Genomic DNA, 21980 nt, shown 5'->3' with positions numbered 1-21980 from the left:
CTGCCATCCTCTCACCGCAACACTTGACAGCCAGGAGGACGACTGTGCTGAGGCCTGGAGTCCTCCTAAACAGTCATCCAACCCAGGGGGGCCTCCGGGGCACTCACAGCCATACGCGTATATGAATACTCTGAACGAGGACCCAGGGACACGGAAACGTAGGCAAGTAGGGGGAATACCATGTCATATTTGTACAGAGCTTTACAGTTTAAGAGATGTTATTATGTATATAATTGTATTTAATTTTCACACTAACCCTGTGAATTTCTTTATGCGCTGAGAAAATCCCAGCTTCTTTACACATAAATACATAAAGAATATTTTCAAACTAAAGTTCACCTCAGCCAAAGCGATTCACATGTCCAAAAGTAATTTTGGTAAGAATTTCCGCAAATAGTATAATAATGGTTAGAATTTGGGATTATTGTGCGGTTCCCGGGAAAGTGGGTATTTATCAAGCAAATACCAGAGGCAAAACACAAACAAATTCAAGTCTAAGTAACAATTCTCAAGCACCTCTGGCTTCAGGTGTTCCTTCAATTTCAGGATTTCAGAACCCTGGGCTTGGAAGGCAGGCTGCTTTAACTTTTCTACACTGCCCTAGGATGTAGCTTTACCTTTTTAAAGTACTAGATGCTATAGCTATTGGTTAAATTAATCCCTTAGAATGCTGTGCGAATTCCGGTCCACACCAGCGTCTTACCTTATCAGCCTGCCGCATGTAGCAGTAGAGAATGCCTCTCATACATTTGATAGCCGAATGCTCCAGCTCATGGGTCCTTCCCTTGTCGTCATCAATGCGCCTGGATGAGAGAGATAACTCATGAAACAAACTGGAAGTGCATCTGAAAGGAGCAGAGCTTTGGTAATTAAGTATTTAACTATCTGACTAATCCTGTGTGCTGCCGATGTCTACTAATTCCTTCACAGTGAAACTCCATTCTCACAGCAGATGTAGAACTGTCGCAATTAAAAAAAAAACAAATTCCAAGATGAAACTTGTGCAGCTTTCGCATCCAAAGATCAATTCTTTTAAGGAAGTAAGCCAATCACTTTAAAATAACATACGATATTTTCTACATTGACTTGGATGAAACTCTAAAGGATATTTCTATAATGGAAAAATTTACCAACAGATTTTTAAAATTCACTGTTACAGAGTTGAAGCATTTTCAATACCAATCCCTTTAGGTTATGCAATAACCACTTGGATTCAAGGAGGCTCGGGTTAAGACGGCACATGCCTTCCCTGCTCAGCCATATACTTAATACTGCTAGAGCAGTACTTCAGTTCACAGTCAAGGATGCCTTCAATTAAACATACACCCAGTAACTAGCTGGTTTTATCTACTTGAAACTGCAAGGTGTAAGTCTTTAGGGGGAAAAAAATACATGAGACAAGTATTAATAGCTTCAACCACTGAAAGGACAGCATTAGCTTGTCAAAGAAAATCAGTAAGTTATTATTTGGTGATAATGCTGATGATGTAACATAACAGAATAATAATGGGTATAATTTACTGACAGCTTCCTTTATGCCAGGTACTCTGATCATTCATTTACATATATTATCTCATTGAATCGTTACAATAATCCCATTTTTTGCTGAAGAAGCTGGAGCTTGAAGAGGATAAACAGTTGTCTATGGTTAAAGAGCTAGCTGTGGAGCAGGATCTGAATATAAGTGCCCCAGATTCCAAAGCCCAAGTTCACACACATGGAAAAAAAAAAAAAAAAAAAAGTATTTTACGATGGGTCTAAGTTCTGAGAAAGAAGAATTCCGAGGATAAGTTTTCATGGGCAACCAACCAATCAGACCATTTTGACTGATCTGATAGTTCCAACAGTGTTATATACGTTTGCTTTGACGGTGCTGAAAACGGAGCTGTTCTTTCGGTCAGTTTATTTGTCTCGTGGCCTGTAATTACTTAGAAGCAGAAGACAATAAGACAGCAACAAAGAAAAACATTCCGAGAAAATGCAGGGTCGTTATACGGCTTCCTCAAAGCGGAAAGTTGAGTGAAACTATGACCTCATGCGACCTGCAGCTTCACAATCCAATCTCTACCTAAAAACCTACATGTTGAATTTTTATGATAGCTGTTAAAAGTATCTAAACACAAAATAGTTGCTCATTCACTTATTCATGGAGTGCCCACTACGTGCAGTAACACTGCTAGATTATCAGGGACAGGACAGCAGGCAAGACAAATACAGTCTCTGCCATCAAGAAACTTCGAACCCAGCAGAGAAGAAAGCAATCAATACAAATAATTGACGATAAGGGCTATGATCAGTGTAGACGGGGCAGTTTGGCTCAAATGCAGAGGGCACAGAAGAATGATGAGTTATGCGGAAAAATCACCCTGGATCCAATGAAGAGAACAGACTGGGGGAATTCGCTTTTAAAGACCAGTTGTGGGTAGTTGTAACAACCCAAATAAGATATGATAATGGGGAATACATATTTGAAGGCTAAAATTAGATATAAAGAAGGTATTTTTTAAATTAAGAATATTTTATACTGATCTATAGGCTTTGAGAAACTTTTTGGTAGGAAAAAAATCATTACAAGACCATTCCGATAAAATTAATACTTTTCCCGGAAAATAGTTATGTAAGTTCAAAGCGTTCAGAAAAAAGTTCAAAATAACTACATAGCATTTAGGCTTCTGGCTAAGAAAACAAGCAAACAAAAAAATGCTATTGAAATCGCCATAAAATTGGACAAAATCAGTCAGGCACGGCTCTCAGGCATTAGAGCACAGGCAGCACAAGCCTGGAAGGTGATAAAAGCAAGGTGAGCCCGACCACTGGGCTACCTCTTGGCCTGGGGAAATATCTCACAGAAGCTGGACTTCAGGCAAAGCATGGTACTGCCACTGAGCTAAAGCAGCTATCAGAGTCCAGGGTAGCTGAAGTAGTTGAATCTGCAGGGCAGGAAATCAAAGAGGGAAGCCCTAGAAGTCCAGAAGGAAGTCTCAGTGAGACCCCTGGTTGAAGGCTGAGTAATGCATAAAAAGGGCAAGGCTACTTGAGGCTTATTAGAGACCAGTTACTATGAGGTTATAAACAGAACAGAGATATAAAAGAGCAGTGCTGGGGACATCTGGAGTTCCAGCTCAGCCAGAGTAGAGAGATGACCTTAACTAACACCTTGTTAACCTTCAGACGTCCAGCTAAGGCACTAGAAGGGATGTGAGGATCACACCTTAACAAAGCCAAAACTACGGCTTCACAAGATCTGCAGAGGAGGCAGTTTGGAATTGTGTAGTGTCAAGTTATAGTGGCTTATGAAACACCCTGAGCTTTTGAAAGACCCACACTAACGAAGTGTAAAACGAAGCCTACACAAATTCACGGGGGCTGGCCAGTAACTGACCCGCCTACTGGAATAAAAATAAACCTGCTTCACAGAAAAATCACAAATCCAGAGTCTCTGTAATTATCATTCATAAGGTGCAGTATACAATCAAAATTTAAAAGATATGCAAAGAAACAGGGTAACGTGGTTGTTAGCAAAAAAAAAAAAAAAAAAAAAAGCCAGTAGACACTGACTTTGAAATGGTTTCAATGCTTGATTTAGCAGACAGACTTTAGATCAGCTACTGTAAATATGTTCAAAGCATTAAAAGAAAATATGGACAAAGAATAAAAGAAAAATACAGTCTTAATGAGTGAACAGATAAGGAATATCAACAGAGTACTGGGAATTATAGCAAAGAACTAAACAGAAATTAAAAGTATAATTGAAATAAAAAGGTCACTGAAAGGCCTTAAAGACTGCAAATGGCAGGAAAAAAGACAGTGAATTTGAAGTCAGATTAAGAGAAATTATCCAATTGGAAGAACAGAAAGAGCTTTTTTTTTTAAAAGAGCCTCAGAAGCCTGTGACCAATATAATCAATATAAATGTAACTGTGGACCAAGGAGGCAACAAGACTAAGAATGGAGAAGAAAAAATTAATTAAAACAAAAAAAAGGCAAAAATTTTCCAAATGTAGTCAAAAACACTACTTTATAAACCTATAGATGAAAGAAGCTCAGCGTTAAGACAAGCTGGATAAATTTTAAAAAATAATAACCATACCTAGGCATATCAAATATTAGGCATGTTTAGCACAAAACTCTGAAAACCAAACATAAAGAGAAAATTTTGAAAGCAGCCAGAAAAAAAGGACATAATACATTTAGGGAAGAATGATACAACAGATGGCTGACTGTTCATCAGAAAAAACAGAAGTCAGAAGTCAAAAGAATTACATGTTTAAAGTGCTTAAAGGAAAAAAAAAAATCCTGTCAACCCAGAATTCTATATATAGCAAAAATAGTCTTCAACAGTAAGAATGAAATTAAGACATTTTCAGATTAGCAAAATCTGGGCTATTTGGTTATCAGCAGACCTGCGCTACTAGAATGTTGTAGGATACTCTTTAGGGTGAAGGAAAATTGACTATAAAGAAACTCAGATCTACAAGAAAGAATGAAGAGCACCAGAAATGTTAATGGAGTATTACAAACAGTGTTTTCTTATAATTTCCTTAAAAGACACCCATTGTTCAGAGCAAAAGTAACAACACTGTAAGATGGGAAGCATCAGGTATGAAATAAGAAGAGGGAAATGTGAAATTTCAGGTAGGAAGTAGAAAATGGTACAAAATTGACTCTAAATGGACTTTGATACATTAAGGATGCATATTGTTAGCCCTAAACCAACACTAAACGATAATAAAAAGAGGTACAGCTAAAAAGGCAGTGGTGAAATAAAATGGAATGCTAAAAAATATTCTATTAACCCAAAGGATGACAGCAAGATGGCACACTTAAACCTAACCATATCAATAATTACATTAACAGTACATGGATCAAGCTCTCCATTTAAAGGGGGTGATACTTCATAGTGATAAAAGGAATGGTTAATCAGGAAGACATACCATTCTAAATACATATGCAACCAATAACTGAAATTAAAAATTCACAAAGCAAAAATGATACAACTAAAAGGAAGAAAAGACACAAACACATGTGATAGTTGGAAACGATTTTTAACACCTCTTTCTCAAAGAATTACAGAGTAGTTCTACAGATATCTGAGGTTAAAGTATGCCCAGGAACTGGGAGTTCACAGCTGAACAGACACATGGGTTTCAGTATAATAAGATGAGTCAATGTTGAGGCTTGAAATGGGTGCGTAATGAAGAGCTGCCTAATTTAGCATTAAGTTCAAGAAGATTTCCAGAATATCAGGCATGAGATGATTGACAACAGATAAATAAAACAACCATGGAAAAAGACTAGAAGTGTTATTCCAGATAGAAGGAATAGCATGAACAAAGGCACAAAGTCATGGGTAAGCATGGTATACACAGAGAAGTATCAACTTTTGGTATTAAAAGAGCAGGTGGCAATGGTGGTGATGAAGCTGGAGAGAGGCCAAGTAATAGTGGGCTTTGTGTGCCATGTTTAGGAGCCAGCAAAGGGTCTAAAGGAAGAGAGTGACATAGTTGGATTTGTATCTTAGGTAGAGCCCTCTTAGGTAGAGTAGATGTTGGATATAAGGGGAACAAGAATAGAGACAGAGGGAAACATTAGATAGCAACTGCAATAGTATAGGCAAAAGGGGATGAGGAAGGAAGGAGGTAGGAAAAAAGGAAAAAAGTTTAAGAAATATTTATGAAGTAAAATTGGCAGGATTCAGTGCATTGCTTTGATTGACTGGGTGCATGGTGATATCATTCACTGAGATTGCTAAAACAGTGAAACAGACGGTTTTAGTCAATTTAGACTGAACCACTTATTCTTTAGAAACTCTACAGACTTAGCTCTGAATGGGACAGATACTAACACTGGTGTGTCATATGCCACTCTGGGCTCTAGCAACAACCAGCCAGAGCTATCATATGCCAAGGTCAAATGTCTGCCTAACAGTAAACACTCAATGTTGTTTGAGTAAATGAAGGAATAAGCAAGAAATTGTTGGGTTTGTTTGTTTTACTCTCTGGTCAGAGAGTTCTGTGTATTCATTTTATTTTCATTATCATTCAGTTCGAAATATTTTCTAATTTCCCGTTACTTATTCTTTGACCAATGGCTATTTTGGAGTATGCTGTTTCACTGCCAAATATTTGGGGGTTTCTAAATACCTCATAATTATTGATATCTGATTTAATTCCATTATGGTCAAAGAACATGATCTATAAGATTTCAGTGTTTTGACATTTACTAGGATTTATTTTATGTTCCAGCATCTGGTCAATCTTGGCGAATGTTCCTCAAGCACTTAAAAAGGATGTCTATTCTGCAGTTATTGGGTGTAGTGCTCTGTGTCAATTAGAGTAGGTTGTTTGATAGTTTTGTACAAATCCCCCTATATTCTTACTGATATTTTGCCTATTTGTTCTGTTACTGAGAGAGGGGTGTTAAAAATTATTCTGACTGTAGTGTGGATATGTCTTTTTTTCACTCTATTTGTATGTTTGCTTTGTGAGTTTTGAAGTTCTATAATTAGATGCATATATATATTTAGAATTGCAAACATTAGATTCTTAAGCTAAACAAAAAGCAGAATTTAGAAGTATTAAGTAATTAACATTTCTAATATGCTGAGGAGCCCTGGTGGCGCAGTGGTTAAAAGCTTGGCTGCTAATCAAAAGGTCAGCAGTTCAAATCCACCAGCCACTTCTTGGAAACCCTATAAAGCCGTTGTGCTCTGTCCTGCAGAGTCACTGTGAGTCAGAACCGACTCGATGACAATGATTTTTAATATGCTGGGCCTCTGTATGCATCTTGCTTTACTCCTTTTCCTGTTTCTTCCCCTACCTCTGTCTCGTTGAGGTCTCCACTGTCATGTGTACATATTCTCTAGCGGTTTCCCCTTTAACTTCTTTAATGGGCCAAAATATTAACTGGGAGTAGTCTTTAAAATACGTGATGTATTTGAGCACAGAGTTTTATATTCTCAGGTTTAATTTAAAATCAATTGATCATAGTTTACATTCTTGCTTTGAAAAAAAGGAAAAAAAATGAATAGCTAAAGTTGAACTATTAAACCAGATTAAGATGTTCTTCTGCTCATAAGTCCCTTTTTTATTATGGATCAGTGACCTTCAAAAGGTGAATAAGATTTACAAACTACTGAAAAATAAAAGCGGCTTACTCATTATTTCACTTAATCTTAACTAAAATATCTGCAGATTATACTCCTTGATAAAAAGCATAACCTGTCTCCTTAAAAAGTATACTATAATTACCCCCTTGCCCCTGCTCCAACTGCATGTCTCATAGACTACTACTGAGAATAATCATTATCGTTTTAACATATTATGGTGAATGTCAGTAAAAAGTAAATTATTCACCATTAGCACATCATTCTTCCTCATGCAGGCACTGCAGCAAAACCAGCATGATTTTGTTCAGTATTCTATTTTTCCGTCTGATGTCACACGCAAGTGTATTAACAGAGGCAAATCCTGGCATGAATAACATTGGACCAGGCACTGATAGATAGAGGAAACAGAACATATTTAATGGAGCTGGAGTATAATGAACTCAGTGAAATGTTCTGCTTATCATCCCTACCTCATCTAAAAAGGAAAAAAGAATTCAGAAAAAAACAAAATCAAGTTTTTCGAAAACTGTCTTTAAAATAATTATCTCTGCTCCTGATTTCAACAAGTATTAAACCAAGACTAAATTATTCCAAGATAATTCAACCACAATAAAGAACTCTTCCATTTTAATAAAGTTTTCCTGGTTATCTTGTCTTCTGAAAATAAAATGGGAGCAAGAAGAATATTTTTCTTCTGACCGAGAAAGAAAAAGCAGCTGCATTTCAGTAAAAACATCTGAGCCATTAGGATGTATTTATTACCCTCCCTAAGATTTAAAGTGAACCTGATAACCCAAAGTAAATCATCTATTTTCCACCAGAGACCAGCAAGATTCTATTCTCTTTAGCAAGCTGTGTGCATGCAAGTTCAAGTTCTAGTGTGATCTGAAGAATGTTTTTAATTTTTAAAAACTAATAAATGCAAAAACTTTAAATTTACTTCTCTTCAATAAATATTTATCAATCACAAGCTATACACAATTGTTGATCACATATTTTTACAGTATGAACTGTTGATTTTATATCTAAACCAGCATTTCATACTCATAAATACATAAGTAGTAAGGAAACTAGACATTTGAGTCTTATCATTGGTATATTATTTCCCCACAGACAAGCTTCAAGAAAAATAAAATTATAATCAGAATTTTGTTTGGCAGAATTAGTCATATGAGTTGATTATTTAAAATAATTAAGCTACAGTCACCTATTATATCCAGCCCCTAAAACAGCAGCAAATCTGTAATTGGGGGAGAACAGGCTGATTTCTTGTAGCAAGACATCCTCTTTCTACCTTGGACAGTGCTGGGGGCAGTTTGTCAATGACTGACTTGAGTTTTCTCTTGTCCACTATATATAGATATATATATATATACACACACACACACTGAAACAGTCCAAAAGTATTCTTTCAAGTCAATACTCCTTTAGAAAATTGCTTACTCTTCTCATATATAAAAAAGTAAAGAAAGCTAAATTCCACATTTAAACTCTAAAGAATCAGCTTTTCCCCCCCAGAAGTTATACTGGAAACAAACAAAAATGCCAAAAACCCTAGATGATACAATTTTAATGTGATATAAGGTACAGGCTCAACTTTGTTTTAACAGGCTCGGTATAATTGAGTAGGTTCAAAAACAGTTTTAATCTGAACAAGCAGTGATACAGATGGAACTATGGCTTAATATGTAAGTCACATTTTAAAAAGTCAAACATTAATAAGCTTTTCCTCCCTCCTCTAAAATACAGCAAAATCAAATTATAAAATGGACCACATTTAAGAAAAACAAAAGCTATTTCAAAATATATTTGTGCAAATGAATTATTGCACCATCTCCAACAATAAAATATTGATTACATATACCTAGTTAAATAACACCAAATTATTCTCCTAAATGTGCATGGAATAAAAAGACTTTTCAATCTTTTAAAATCTTCAGTTCAGACACAAATACACACAAATTCCAACAAATGTGAGGTTTTATGGATTGTTGGCAAAGCTGACTGAAAAACAATTAGAAAACTCAAATTACTTGTAACTGTTTATATTAATAAACTTTGTATTACGCATTAATTATCAAAAAGAGATGAATGTAAATTCCTGAAGAGAAAAATTCTTCCTAATATAATCTATGTGACTTCATCAGCATTTATAAGTAGACTTTACAACAAATATTCAATTAATTTTACAACATGCGAATTCTCTAAACAAGTCATCAGAATTTAATATTGTGAAAGCAAAAAGGGTTTCATAATATTTCTATGATACGTATTTTTGCATTGCTCCAAATGGCAGACATTTCCCTACAAAAAAATCCGTTACTTTTACTTCACAAGAAGGTAAATGATCCAGGGAGCTAGATGACAGATGATGTGCCCAGCAGAGCAATGAAGTAAATTCTCTCTCAAGTCTTTGAAGCCCTGGGAAAAGGTCAATGTCTGACTTTTGTCTGTATGCTAACTGTAATGCAGTATTTTCTTTTAAAGCAATTTTCTCCCAAAAGTTTATTTAGAAAAATTTCTACTCTACAGAAAAGTTGAAAGGATGCTACATCAGTACACCTTTATACTCCTCACCTGGATTCACCAATTGTTAACATAGCTTGTGCTCCCTATCTACACATTTCTTATTTCTTCACTATTTGAAAATAAACTGCAAATACCATTATCCTTCATCCCTACGAACTTCCGAAGTATCTCCTAAAAACAAGGATATTCTCCTACATAACTATAATATCATTATCATCTCCAAGAAATTAATGACAATATAGTATCACTATCTGACATATAGTCTATATTAAAACTTATCCAATTATCCCCAAAATATACTTCCGTTGGAAATGCATGATCCTGACAAGGATCAGGTATGGCATTTGATTGTCATATTTCTTTCGTCTTTCTTCATCTAGTCATTCTTGTATCTTTCTTTTTTACTTTTCTATGACACTGACATTTTTTAGGAGTCTAGCCCAGCTGTCTTAAAGAAGCCACGATCTGGCTTTGTTAATTTTTACTCATGGTAGACTCATGTCTGACACTTTAGGAAAAAGTCTACATGGGTGATGTTGCGTACTTCCCACCGTTTCGCATCAGGAGGCACACAATGTTAGTCTGTCCCACTATTGGCTTCACCAGCAGGGTAAGGAGCTGCTGGTGTCCCATTTACTCCTAAGTCCGGCAGTGACCAACAGGAGCTTTACACTTACTGAAGCTATGCTGCGCTTACGTAGAATATGTCAGGAAATGCTTCCAGTGACACAAGCACAACAGTGTGCTCACGGTGACTATTATTTTAGTATTTGATTTTCTTTTAAAAAATGAAACTCATCAGAGAAATTAAGTTCACGTGGAAGACAACTTTCAAATAAGTACATACGTGTGAATTTTTTATCACCTTCAGAAAATTAGTATTCAGAAACATAATCTTAATAATAATGGTTAAAATGTATTACCACTTACTATGTGTCAGGCACCACATTGGGTGTTTACATATATAATGAAAAAAATAAAGAGAAATTCTGTATTGTGAAAGGACTTTCTTTTTGACTTTATAAGACAATTACTAGACTTGCAGCTGATACCTCAAACAAGTGAAGTGGGTAAAATACTAAACTGAACGACAAAAACAAAAAAACCTGTCAACGACTCTGGGCCCCAGTTTTTCATCGGCAAAATTAAATCGCCCCGAATCCCTCTATAACTGAAATTAATTAACTCAATGAGAATGGGCAATTCATTCTACAAAAGATCAGTGCTGATATAGAAACCTAGAGACTGAAAATTCTAATGACAGAGTCATAAAACGTTAGGAGTGGAAGGGATTTTAGAGCTGTGAGCAGGAACAGGTCACAAAGTCAGCTGCAGAGCCAGAAGACAGCTGTCCAATGTGGACTGGGCCAACAGGTCCCTATGACCCAGCCTTGGAGTCATTAGTAGAGCACACCCCAGTGTACCTGTAAGCAAGAGCCAAAGCCCAGGCCCCGGCAGCACAGTACAGGCTATCCTGGATCTTGGCCTTCGGATTGTCGCCACATGTTTTAGTGGGAAAGAGGCCTGTGGTTGGACTTTGATACCGCAACAATGTCGACTTGACTGCAATGGAAGACAAGACAAAGAATAAATACTGCAGCCACCCATTTTCCCTGGACTAGATGTTTCAATACTCTTTGGTTTCTTCATCCCACTTAATTTTGTTGTTGTTTCTAAACTTAACTAGACTATGAGACTTTTGCAGATGTAGAAATAACTTCATGTAAGTCACTCCAACCTAAATGGGGATGCACCTTGCTTAAAAAAGGGTCTTTCAGGTTTTGAGGAAAGGATTCCACTAATTACTACTTAAAAAGCCTCTGGCATAACCTAGTTATTGTAACACGTGTTACAAGACTTACTAAGATAGTATCAGGTACAGGGGAAAAAATGAAAAACAAAAAACCAAAAAACTAGTATTTTCATCGAAACAGTTCAACATGGAAACCTCAAGCAGATGTACACTGAAGAGTAGTAAACATTTGCTAAATCCCAGGCCAATCAACTGCAAGGTGTAAAGTAAGTTATCAAGAACTCAGGAAGGACGAGCAATAACTAAGCAGGAAGATAAAAAATTACCAGCAGATCATAGAACAGCCTAGAATCCTGCATTTCACTGACGACTAATTTGTGCCTGGTCTTCAGAGAAGTGCATTCATCTCACTTATTAAATTGTAAAGGTTAAGAATATGTTTAACATTTCAAAATTGAATTCCATCCTTACATGACATGAAAACAGTAGCAAGTAAAAAATTCTAGGAATGTTTTACTCAAATAAAAGAAGTCTGATATCAAGGTTTTGTCAAATAGCCCTAATACTGGCAAAAGGAGCCCTAGTGGTGCAGTAGTTAAGTGCTCAGCTGCTAACCCAAAGGTCAGTGATTTGAACCTACCAGTGGCTCTGCGGGAGAAAAGACATGGTGATCTGCTCCCATAAAGATTTCAGCCTTGAAAACTTTAGGGGGCAGTTCTGCTCTGTCATATAGGGTCACTAGTAGTCTGAATCTACTCGACAGCACACAACAACAATACTGGAAAATAAACACACTGAAATTACATTTACCTAAAAGCTATTTATTGCTGTCTAACTATAAATGGGAAACCCTGGTCGTGTTGTGGTTAAGTGCTACAGCTGCTAACGAAAAGGTTGGCAGTTAGGTGCTCCTTGGAAACTCTATGGGGCAGTTCTACTCTGTCCTACAGGGTCACTATGAGTTGGAAGCAACTCTATGGCAATGGGTTTGGTTTTCTGGGTTTGGAGGTATAAACAAATGAGTATGTTTTTTCCCAAATTACAACAAGTTAATCTAACCTAGATTGGTGTATTCCAACTACTTTTTAGGATAGTTTTTCAAAGCTCTAACATACTCTGGTCCTTCACAGACATTAAAGAATTATGTTTTCTTTTTCTCAGATTAAACTGGGCCTATCATTACAACTTTTGCTCTTGTAAAGAAAGTTATCAATTCTTTTAAAATACCGAAGTATTTACTATCTTCTCCCAAAATAAAGAATTGGCCCTCATAGTCCAAAATAAACAATTTACATTTTGTTAAAGACTGTAGTTAATTCTCTGTAACGAGTTACTGCTACAAAGATAACAAAAAGGGCAACATAAGAAGACATACCAGAATCTTGACTGAAGTAAGTTGAATTAAAGTTTTACACAAGGTTTAAACAAACAAAAAAGTCCATATCTCAGGGGAGACAAATATTAAATTTTGTATTATGTGCTAGACGAGGCCAAATAAATGGCACAAGAAGCAGACTGACAAAAATGTGACAAGCATTTCCACTTCCTGGCGTGACGGACAAGGAGGAGCCCATAATGTGTATCTCCAAGTTGCTGACTCAGATTGAAAACCAAAATTTGCCAGACTGATTCTGGCAAACAAACAGGGAGGCGTTATTACGCTGTTACTAAGTGACCTCATATGACCTTTTTGTATCTCGATGAATTACAAACGAATACAAAAAGTTGAGGACCACCTGGGAACTACGTTTAGGTCAATGAGCAAGGCATGCTTATATAAAACCTTTGTTTTCAAATTTGGTAATATTTAAAGGCTAAAAGGTCACAGAAGATACTTTTTAAAAGTTTTAAAATTATGCAAGAGCCAGACGTGACTTGCCAGAGCCCTTTCGTAGCCCTGGTATCAGCGTGCATTGGAATACACAGCTGCCTGAGCACTGACGCTAACCCAACAACTGAACGATAGAACATCCACATGATACGTGAAACGTAAGCTGGGCAGAATAAATACTAATCATAACTACCTACAGACATGTGTTCCTCAGGCTTTGCTTACCAATTCTGTAATGATGATCCAATTTAGCCCACAGAGTTTCATCATCAGGTCTTGGAAGATCAATGCTTTTAAGAGGTTCGTAAACTGAGCCTAAAAGAAAACCGAAAGCTCATCAAATTCAGTCATTTCCACCCAGATATAAGAAGAAAACTTCTAAACAAATAAAGAAACACTGCCTAGCAATTTAATTTTCATTTTTGCATGTGAATTACCCTCTTTCACTACTGGTAAAATTTCTGATGGGTGAGACGAGAAGAAAGCACCTTTGTCAAGTACAAAAAGGCTCTAAATGTTATGGGACGCCCCCACCCTCGCCCTGGCAGGCAAGCCAACAAACTGATGGGCATGTACACAAGTCCCAGCGACTTAAATATCACGTTGAAGTCACTAGCTCAGTAATTTCAGTTTCCTTTGAAAAATCTATCTACTTACATGCCCTAAAATTCAAACCTTCTTCCTTATGTTGGCGCTTTATCAGGCAATCCTCTGTCCAACAGTCATACTCTAAAAACCTCAAGGAAAAAGATAATGCTCATATGCCCAAAGCCATCACTATACTGACATTCACCTACTCGTCACAATGAGATTCTTAAGCCTCCACGCTTGCCCAGGTAGATAATACTCTTGCCTTATTATCTGGACTATAAGCAAAGAAAAAGGCTACTTCTCAGCCATGAAAACTAGTACAAGATGTTAGCAGAACACGCTGCTCAAGAGCTACAGAATACACAATAATCATGATAATTTGCCACAAAATGGATACAGAAAATTGTGCACTTGACTGGTGTACTTTCTAAACCGCTGACGGAAAAGAAGACATCTGCACCTTCAGCCGTCAGACTAAGGACTCTCTCTCGTTCTTATTAAAAGCGCTCAGAAATCATAAACATCTCAGAGTCACAATTAATCCACCTCTGGATTCAGGTAATGCATACCAGATAGTCCAACAACACAGCACAAAAGTGGACCTATGATTTCCCTGGGGGGGGGGGGTCACGTTGAGATGCGTTAAGATTCTGTTTTTAAAGAAAACGAAAGCATTTACGTTCACAGAACTGCCATGTCCAGTATGCTAGCTCAAAGCCAGGGTAATGGGTACCTTTACACTCAGGCAGATGGTAAACATTCTGAAGGAAGTAAGGGAACGACCTATGCATTCAGGCAACACTCCCATTGTCTTCTGCTGGAAAGAGATGATTTGGATATAAAAATAGTTGACAGGAAATGACCTGCTCTGCGTGAATCGCCCATTTTTAACAGGGAGTTTCCACAATGACACCAAGCACGTCGGCCTCATGGTGAAAAACAGGGAGACCTACCAACACAGGCAGGAGAGCATCAGGGCTCCTGCACGGGACGGGGAACCCCAGCCACGCCCTCTGCTTCCCGGGACTCAATCAGCTCTGGGCAGGTGGGAGTATATGGACAGCCCGGCGGTTTAAAAGGAACTGGCACTCCTTGCATATAGGATACTAACCTCTGGGAGTCTACACACTCCCAATAAAGCTCATTGCCTAAGAAAGAAAATAAAATCGGGTGCAAATTATCACAACTTATAAATCCTGTGTACGTATATATAAAAACTAAAGAAGAAACCTTTAAAAAAAAAAAGAAGCTACCGTTGCTGAGGTGGAAAGATTGTGGCTGTTATAACTGGAGTGTGTTGTCCCAAAACACGTGCTGTAAATCTTAACTCCCATGCCTGTGGTGGAGCCCTGGTGGCTCAGTGGTTAAGAGCTTGGCTGCTAACCAAAAAGACGGCAGTTCAAATCCACCAGCCTCTCCTTGGAAATCCTATGGGGCAGTTCTACTCTGTCCTATACGGTCGCCAAGAGTCAGAATCGATTCCACAGCAATGGGTCTGGTTTTTTTGTCATATACATATATATGTAAACATACATACACACAAATATATGTATTCGTTCGGTTGTACACAGGGTCGTTATGAGTCAGAATTCAATGGATGTGGAACCCACTGGACAGCAAAGGCTAGGGTTTTGGATGCCTGTGGTTATAATCCCATCTGGGAACGAGTTGTTTTTGTTACCTTAATGAGTCAGGGTTAGTGTAGGGTGTGTTTTGAGTCAATCTCTTACAAAATATAAAAGAAGTAGATTAGGTAAACAGACATAGGGGAAGGTTGATGCCAAGCCACATGGAGATCTCCGTGGAACCAGGAAACAGGAGCTAAAGAGACAAGGACACTTCCCCCAGAGCCTACAGAGAGAAAGAAAGCCTTCCCCTAGAGCCGGCACCCTGAGTCTGGACTTCTACCTTCCTAAACCGTGAGAAAACACATTCTTGTTTGTTAAAGCCATTCACTTATGATATTTCTGTTATAGCACCACCACATAACTAAGACATGGTTGACTAACAGTTCTTCTTTTACTTAAAAGTTCTATTAATGGAGCTATTATTTTGATTTGTATAACAAAAATAAAACCACCAAAAGTTGTATATTTTCATTACAATTAGGTGAGGCATCAGTGGTTCAGTGGTATAATTCTCACCTTCCAGGTAGGAGAGCTGGGTCAACTTCCAGCCAACACACCACGGGCACAGTGGAGGCCTGTGTGCTGCTAGGATGCTGAACAGGTTTCAGCAGAGCTCCCAGACTAAGAGGGACTAGGAAGAAGATCTGGCAATCTACTTCTGAAAATCACCTATAAAAATCCTATAGCTCACTACGAACAGATTCGCAGCTAATCATGAGAATGGTTCCATTGTACATGGGGTCCCCATGAGCCGGGGACCAATTCCACGGCAGCTAACAAAAACAGCAAACATGCAAATGGATGAAGATATAAATACCAGTTGCCATTGAGTTGATTCTGACTCATGGCGACCCAATATGTGTCAGAGTAGAACTGTGCTCCACAGGGTTTTCAACAGCTGATTTTTCAGAAGTAGATCACCAGGCATTTCTTCTGAGGTGCCTCTGGGTGGACTCCTCAAACCTCCAACCTTTTGGTTAACAGCTGAATACATTAACCATTTGTACTACCCAGGGACTCTGAAGATATAAGCACAACTGAAATTAACCTGCATTGCAATGGTAGGTGAATTTATTTTCATAGATTGTGTAATGATGTTGAATCCTTTTTTTTTTTATGAAAAAGCACTATTACACGATAAACAAAATGCAGGACACATATATAATGGAATATCACTTAGCCATAAAGAGAAATGAAGTCCTGATATATGCTCAACCTGGATGAACCTTGAAAACATTATGTTGAGTGAAGTCAGTCACAAAAGGACAAATACTACATGATCCCCTTCTATGAAATATCTAGAATAGGCGCATGTATAGATACCAAAGTTCATCAGTGGTTACCAGGGATAAGAGGGTAAGGAGGGGGGAGGAAAGGGGATCATTTTTTAGGAAGCACTGTGTATCTGTTAACGGTGATGGAAAATCTGACAGCAATATGGGTGATACTGGCACAGCGTGAGTAGTGCAATCAATGTCACTGAAGTGTACGCATAAAAAATGCTGCACTGGCAAATGGCGTGTTAGATGTATTTCTACCACAATACCAAAAAAAAAAAGAAAACAAAACAAAGGCCATCACACTTAAGGTGCCTTCCTCCCGAAAACAGAAAGGCTAAAATGATTCTGTCGTCTGTTTTTTCTCAAAAAAAATCACTAACAGATTTTCAGAGGCAACAATGGATAAACAAAATGAAAACCAGACTTATCAAGAAAATAAACACCTACTTAAGAGCTAAAAGATGTTAAAAGCATAACGGAAAAGGGTAAAAATAAACCCACATAATTCCTTAGGAATCAATGCTTTCATATACCTTCCCAGACCTTCAAAGAAGGCCCGTGGCGAGTTAAGAACAGCTTGGTTAGACGAATGTTAACATTTTAGTGATCACTATTGTACTGCTTCTGCTGTAACTATATAAAATTAAACATAAGGCTGATGCACACAATTTATGGTGAGCAGTACCACAAATCTGAAGTATAAGAAAAATAATCAATGGTAACATTTTAAACAAGAATTAGACATTTGAAGAACATCAATACAAATGAAAATGTGGAGGAGAAAGCAATCAATGGAACATGAACTCCCAGAGAAAATTTTTCAAAAGACACAAAATAACTAGAAAAATCTAATAAAATTTTAGAATTTAGATTGAGGTTAAACTAAAATGGAAATTTTTCATTTCTATGTTTCTCCCTCGTAAATTATTCTGTGCCAAACACTGGAAAGTAAAATGAAACTTATCAGTTATGAAATTTCTAAAATGAGTTTGAACATGTCAATCTGATTTTTTGACCTGCCAATTAATTCACTTCACACTAGAAAAATATAATCTACATCTTCATTTCATAACACATTATCGCCAAAGAGACACAGTGACAGACGGCAATACGAGGGAATGTGGACCAGAAGTTGTTACTGGAAGAAAAATGTCACAGCTTTATCATGAAGGAGGAAAGGGCTATTTCCTAACAAGGCAATTAAAGGAAAGTTTCCTAAGAAATTCTGACAAGCCAAAAACCATATTAAGAAAGAATATAAACTTGAGAAAGGTATACAATTTCCGAATTTTGCACTATAAAACATCAAGAAGGTTCCTGAGTGTTATGGGGTGGCTCTTGAGGTAAGATACCATAAATTAACACTGGGAATTCAAATAGCAACCCTTAAAGGCATAAAAAGAGCCCTGGAGGCACAGTGGTTAAGAACCTGGATGCTCATCAAAAGGTCTGCAGTTGGAATCCACCAGCTGTTCCTCGGAAACCCTATGGGGCAATTCTACTCTGTCCCATAGGGTCACTATGAGTAAGAACCCACTCGATGGCAATGGGATTTTTGGCTTATTACTGTTGTATTGGTTTGCCGATCAGAATTTTGCTGATCTGAGACCTTTAATTTTCTTAGATCGTGTTTTTTATGCCTTTATTTAACTCATTGCCGTCAAGTTGATTCCAACTCATCGTGACCCTACAGGACAGAGCAAATGAAGAACAGGGTATCAAGACTGGAGGAAGACTCAGCAACAATCTACGATATGCAGATGACATAATCTTGCTTGCTGAAAGTGAAGAGGACTTGAAGTGCTTACTGATGAAGATCAAAGACTACAGCCTTCAATATGGATTACACCTCAACATAAAGAAAACAAAAATCCTCTCAACTGGACCAATAAGCAACATCATCATAAATAGAGAAAAGACTGAAGTTATCAAGCATTTCATTTTACTTGGATCCACAATCAAAGCCCATGGAAGCAACAGTCAAGAAATCAAGCGATGTATTGCATTGGGCGAATCTGCTACAAAAGATACCTTTAAAGTGTTGAAAAGCAAAGATGTCACTTTGAAAACCAAGATGCACCTGACCCAAGCCATGGAATTTTCAGTCGCCTCATATGCATGTGAAAGCTGGAGAGTAAATAAGGAGACTGAAGAAGAACTGATGTCTCTGAATTATGGTGTTAGTGAAGAATGCTGAATATACCTATGGACTGCCAGAAGAACAAACAAATCTGTCTTTGAAGAAATACAGCCAGAGTGTGCTCCTTAGAAGGCAAGGATCGGGAGACTTCATCTCACATACTTTGGACATGTTATCAAGAGGTCCCTGTAGAAGGACATCATGCTTTGTAAAGTAGAGGGTCAGCGAAAAAGGGGAAGACCCTTAACAAGATGGACTGACACAGTGGCTGCAACAATGGGCTCGAGCATAACAATGACTGTGAAGACGGAGCAGGACTTGGCAGTGTTTTGTTCTGTTGTACACGGGGTCACTATGAGTCAGAACCGATTCAACGGCACCTAACAACAACAAGAACAAGACAGAGCAGAACTGCCCCACAGGGTTTCCAAGGAGCAGCTGGTGGCTTCGACCTGCGGACCTTTTACTTAGCAGCGGAGCTCCTAAACGCCGTACCACCAGGAATCGTTGATATTTTGGCAGAGTAGTTATCATCATATGATTTAATATGTAAAGAGTTGATTTAAAACTCTTTAATAAATACAAAAATGCTATTAATCATGATGCATCACTAGATGTACTATACTTATTCCATAAAAACAAAGGGAAAGGTTGAAATGGCAAATATATATATGTCATCACAATAAAATTAAAAAGGAAAAGAGATACTAAAAACATTCACATGAATCAAACTCAGAAAATTTTCCTAATGATATAAATATCATCAAACTCATTAATTTATGCATCATTAATAGATACAGTACATGCACAAGGCTCTGGGCCATGCACCTAGCAGGCTACCAAGATTTACAAATTTAGGAGGAAAAGATAACGTCTTGAATAAGAACAATACGAAGTAGAGAGTGGTTAACACCTTAAAAGAGAAAGACCAGAAAAATGCAGTCCCGAGGTAGGGCTCAGGGAACAGGTAATACCTGCCCTGCCTTGGCGAACAACAGCAATTCTAAGTAACGAACTGCCATCTAAATATGGAGGTAACGGTTGAAACCTAGGAAAGCAGGAATCGAATTACACACACACATGCACACATACTCGACATCACCCTTCTAAACCACAGGAAACATGCCACAGACTGAAATTTCTGAAGCTGTACACATGGAAATGTTTAGGTGAAGACATATGTCATTAACAGGTGAACTTTTATTTAAAAATTGACTCATGTGTCCTTTGTAAGGACAGGGAATTCTCTTATAAGTCTAAATCCCTAGAAAGGCCTACAGAATTCTGATTTTCTCCCTCAATTATAAAAAGAAATTTTTGGATGAAAAGAAGGCCCCGTGCATTCCTTTCAAACATATCTTTAAGCTATATGTATAAACATACATATAATTTATCACACTTGGGATCCATAACATACCTACTGTTTTATCATGAACATTTGTTTTGTTTTTTTTACCTTACCTCACCCCTTGCCCTCTTCTCTCTTCCTTCCCAGGTAATCATATTCCATGTCTATAAAGTCATAGGAGCTGTGGTGGCACAGTGGTTAAGGGCTCGGCTGCTAACCAAACAGGTTGGCAGTGCGAATCCACCAGCCACTCCTTGGAAACTCTATGGGGCGGTTCTACTCTGTCCTATAGGGTCACTAGGAGTCGGAAATGACTCAGTGGCAGTGGGTTTTGGTTTGGTTTATATAGTCATAATCAAATCAAACTAAAACCCATTGCCGTGACGTATGATTATATTATTCCAACTCACAGTGACCCTGTAGGACAGAGTAGGACTGCCCAATAAGGCTGTAATCTTTACAGAAGCAGACTCTCCCCTCTTTCTCCCACGGAACTGCTGGTATGTTCAGACCACTGACCTTTAAGTTAGCAGCCGAGCACTTAACCACCATGCCACCAGGGCTCCTTCATAATCAAACATATATGCATAAATGAGGGAAGAGAATATCATTGCTTGTTCTATAAAAATGGGATCATGATATAGACACATCCTTCCATCCTGCTCCTCTCAGTTAACAACAGTCTGAGGCAATGAGTCTTTCAAATGGCGGCTTTCTATTTCAAGGTGTAGACACCGCACAGCTTACTCCACTATTCCCGTCAGTAGGTATACACTGTTTCTTCTTTTTGCCATTATATATAATACTGCAAAACCATCCTTACACACAGATACAGCCAGTGGTGTGCTGGAGCTAGCTAGCTAATGCCAACAGGTAAGAGTCAAATGTCAAATTTACAGGAATTTGGGGAGCTGATTGTAAAGCAGAGCCACTACTGAAAATTAAATTATATTGGCTTACAAATAAATAATACTAAAAACAAAGGTAATGCTCAAAACTCACCACCTTCTAATTATTTTACTATTACGTATAATAGTAGATACTATTATCTCTGCTCTTCAATTTATACCTACCAGACCCATAGGGTGCCAATACCACATGACAGCAATTTACAACAAATCTCTTCCAATTCTGCATTCATCGATGTCATGTCGACAGAGCTGAGAAACTGTGACAAATGACTGTTACGAAGCTCTGCAAGGCCTAAACTATTCACTATCTGGTCCTTCAGAGAAAAAGTCTGCACATCTCTTGTCTAAATTCCCCGCAGCAATATTGATTTAAACGGTCCATGTACTTTTTACAAAATAATGGCAAACTGAATTCAAGAAAAGAGTAAAACGATTCACATTCCTACAAGAAATGCAAGTGCTTCATCCTTTTAAAAGGTTTTCTAATCTGACAGGAGTATAGTGGTATCTGACTGTTACTTAATCTTCATCTCCCTTATTATTGGTGAGTATCTCTGGGTAACGTAAACCAGTTAAGCTCTCAACTACTTGCTGAAAGGCTGGAAGTTCCAACCCACGCCGAGGTGCCGCAGAAGACAGGCCGGGAGGTCTGCCTCCAAAAGGTCACAGCCTTGAACAGGGGAAACTAGCACAACTTGTACAAGGAAAGGTCATGGAAGCCCCATAGACACATCCAAACTGCCTGAGGGACTGAATAGCTGGGCAGAAGGCTGTGGGGACCATGGTCTCGGGGAACATCTAGCTCAATTGGCATAACACAGTTTATAAAGACAATGTTCTACATTCTACCTTGGTGAGTAG

General features: G+C 37.9%; 1 protein-coding gene across 5 annotated transcripts in view; it reads right to left on the bottom strand.

Moving 5' to 3' along the window:
* Positions 1-21980, bottom strand: part of PHKB (phosphorylase kinase regulatory subunit beta) — a 215767-nt gene that overhangs the window by 167729 nt on the left and 26058 nt on the right. For 2 of the 5 annotated variants that reach the window (XM_023726966.1, XM_004371692.2), the window contains exons 2-4: positions 13447-13536; positions 11062-11200; positions 704-803 (exon numbers count right to left, since the gene is read on the bottom strand). In XM_023726966.1, coding sequence (XP_023582734.1) covers positions 704-803; positions 11062-11200; positions 13447-13536 — 329 coding nt within the window. Of the gene's footprint in view, positions 1-703; positions 804-11061; positions 11201-13446; positions 13537-14491; positions 14718-21980 lie in introns of those variants that run through there. The other 3 variants (XR_002823222.1, XM_023726965.1, XM_023726967.1) reach the window with 3 other exon arrangements.

This window comes from Trichechus manatus, unplaced genomic scaffold, assembly GCF_000243295.1.
Source record: "Trichechus manatus latirostris isolate Lorelei unplaced genomic scaffold, TriManLat1.0 scaffold00014, whole genome shotgun sequence".
Lineage (NCBI taxonomy): Eukaryota > Metazoa > Chordata > Mammalia > Sirenia > Trichechidae > Trichechus > Trichechus manatus.
The sequence above is the reverse complement of the archived record's forward strand: the minus strand, read 5'-3'. Positions and strand labels throughout refer to the sequence as shown.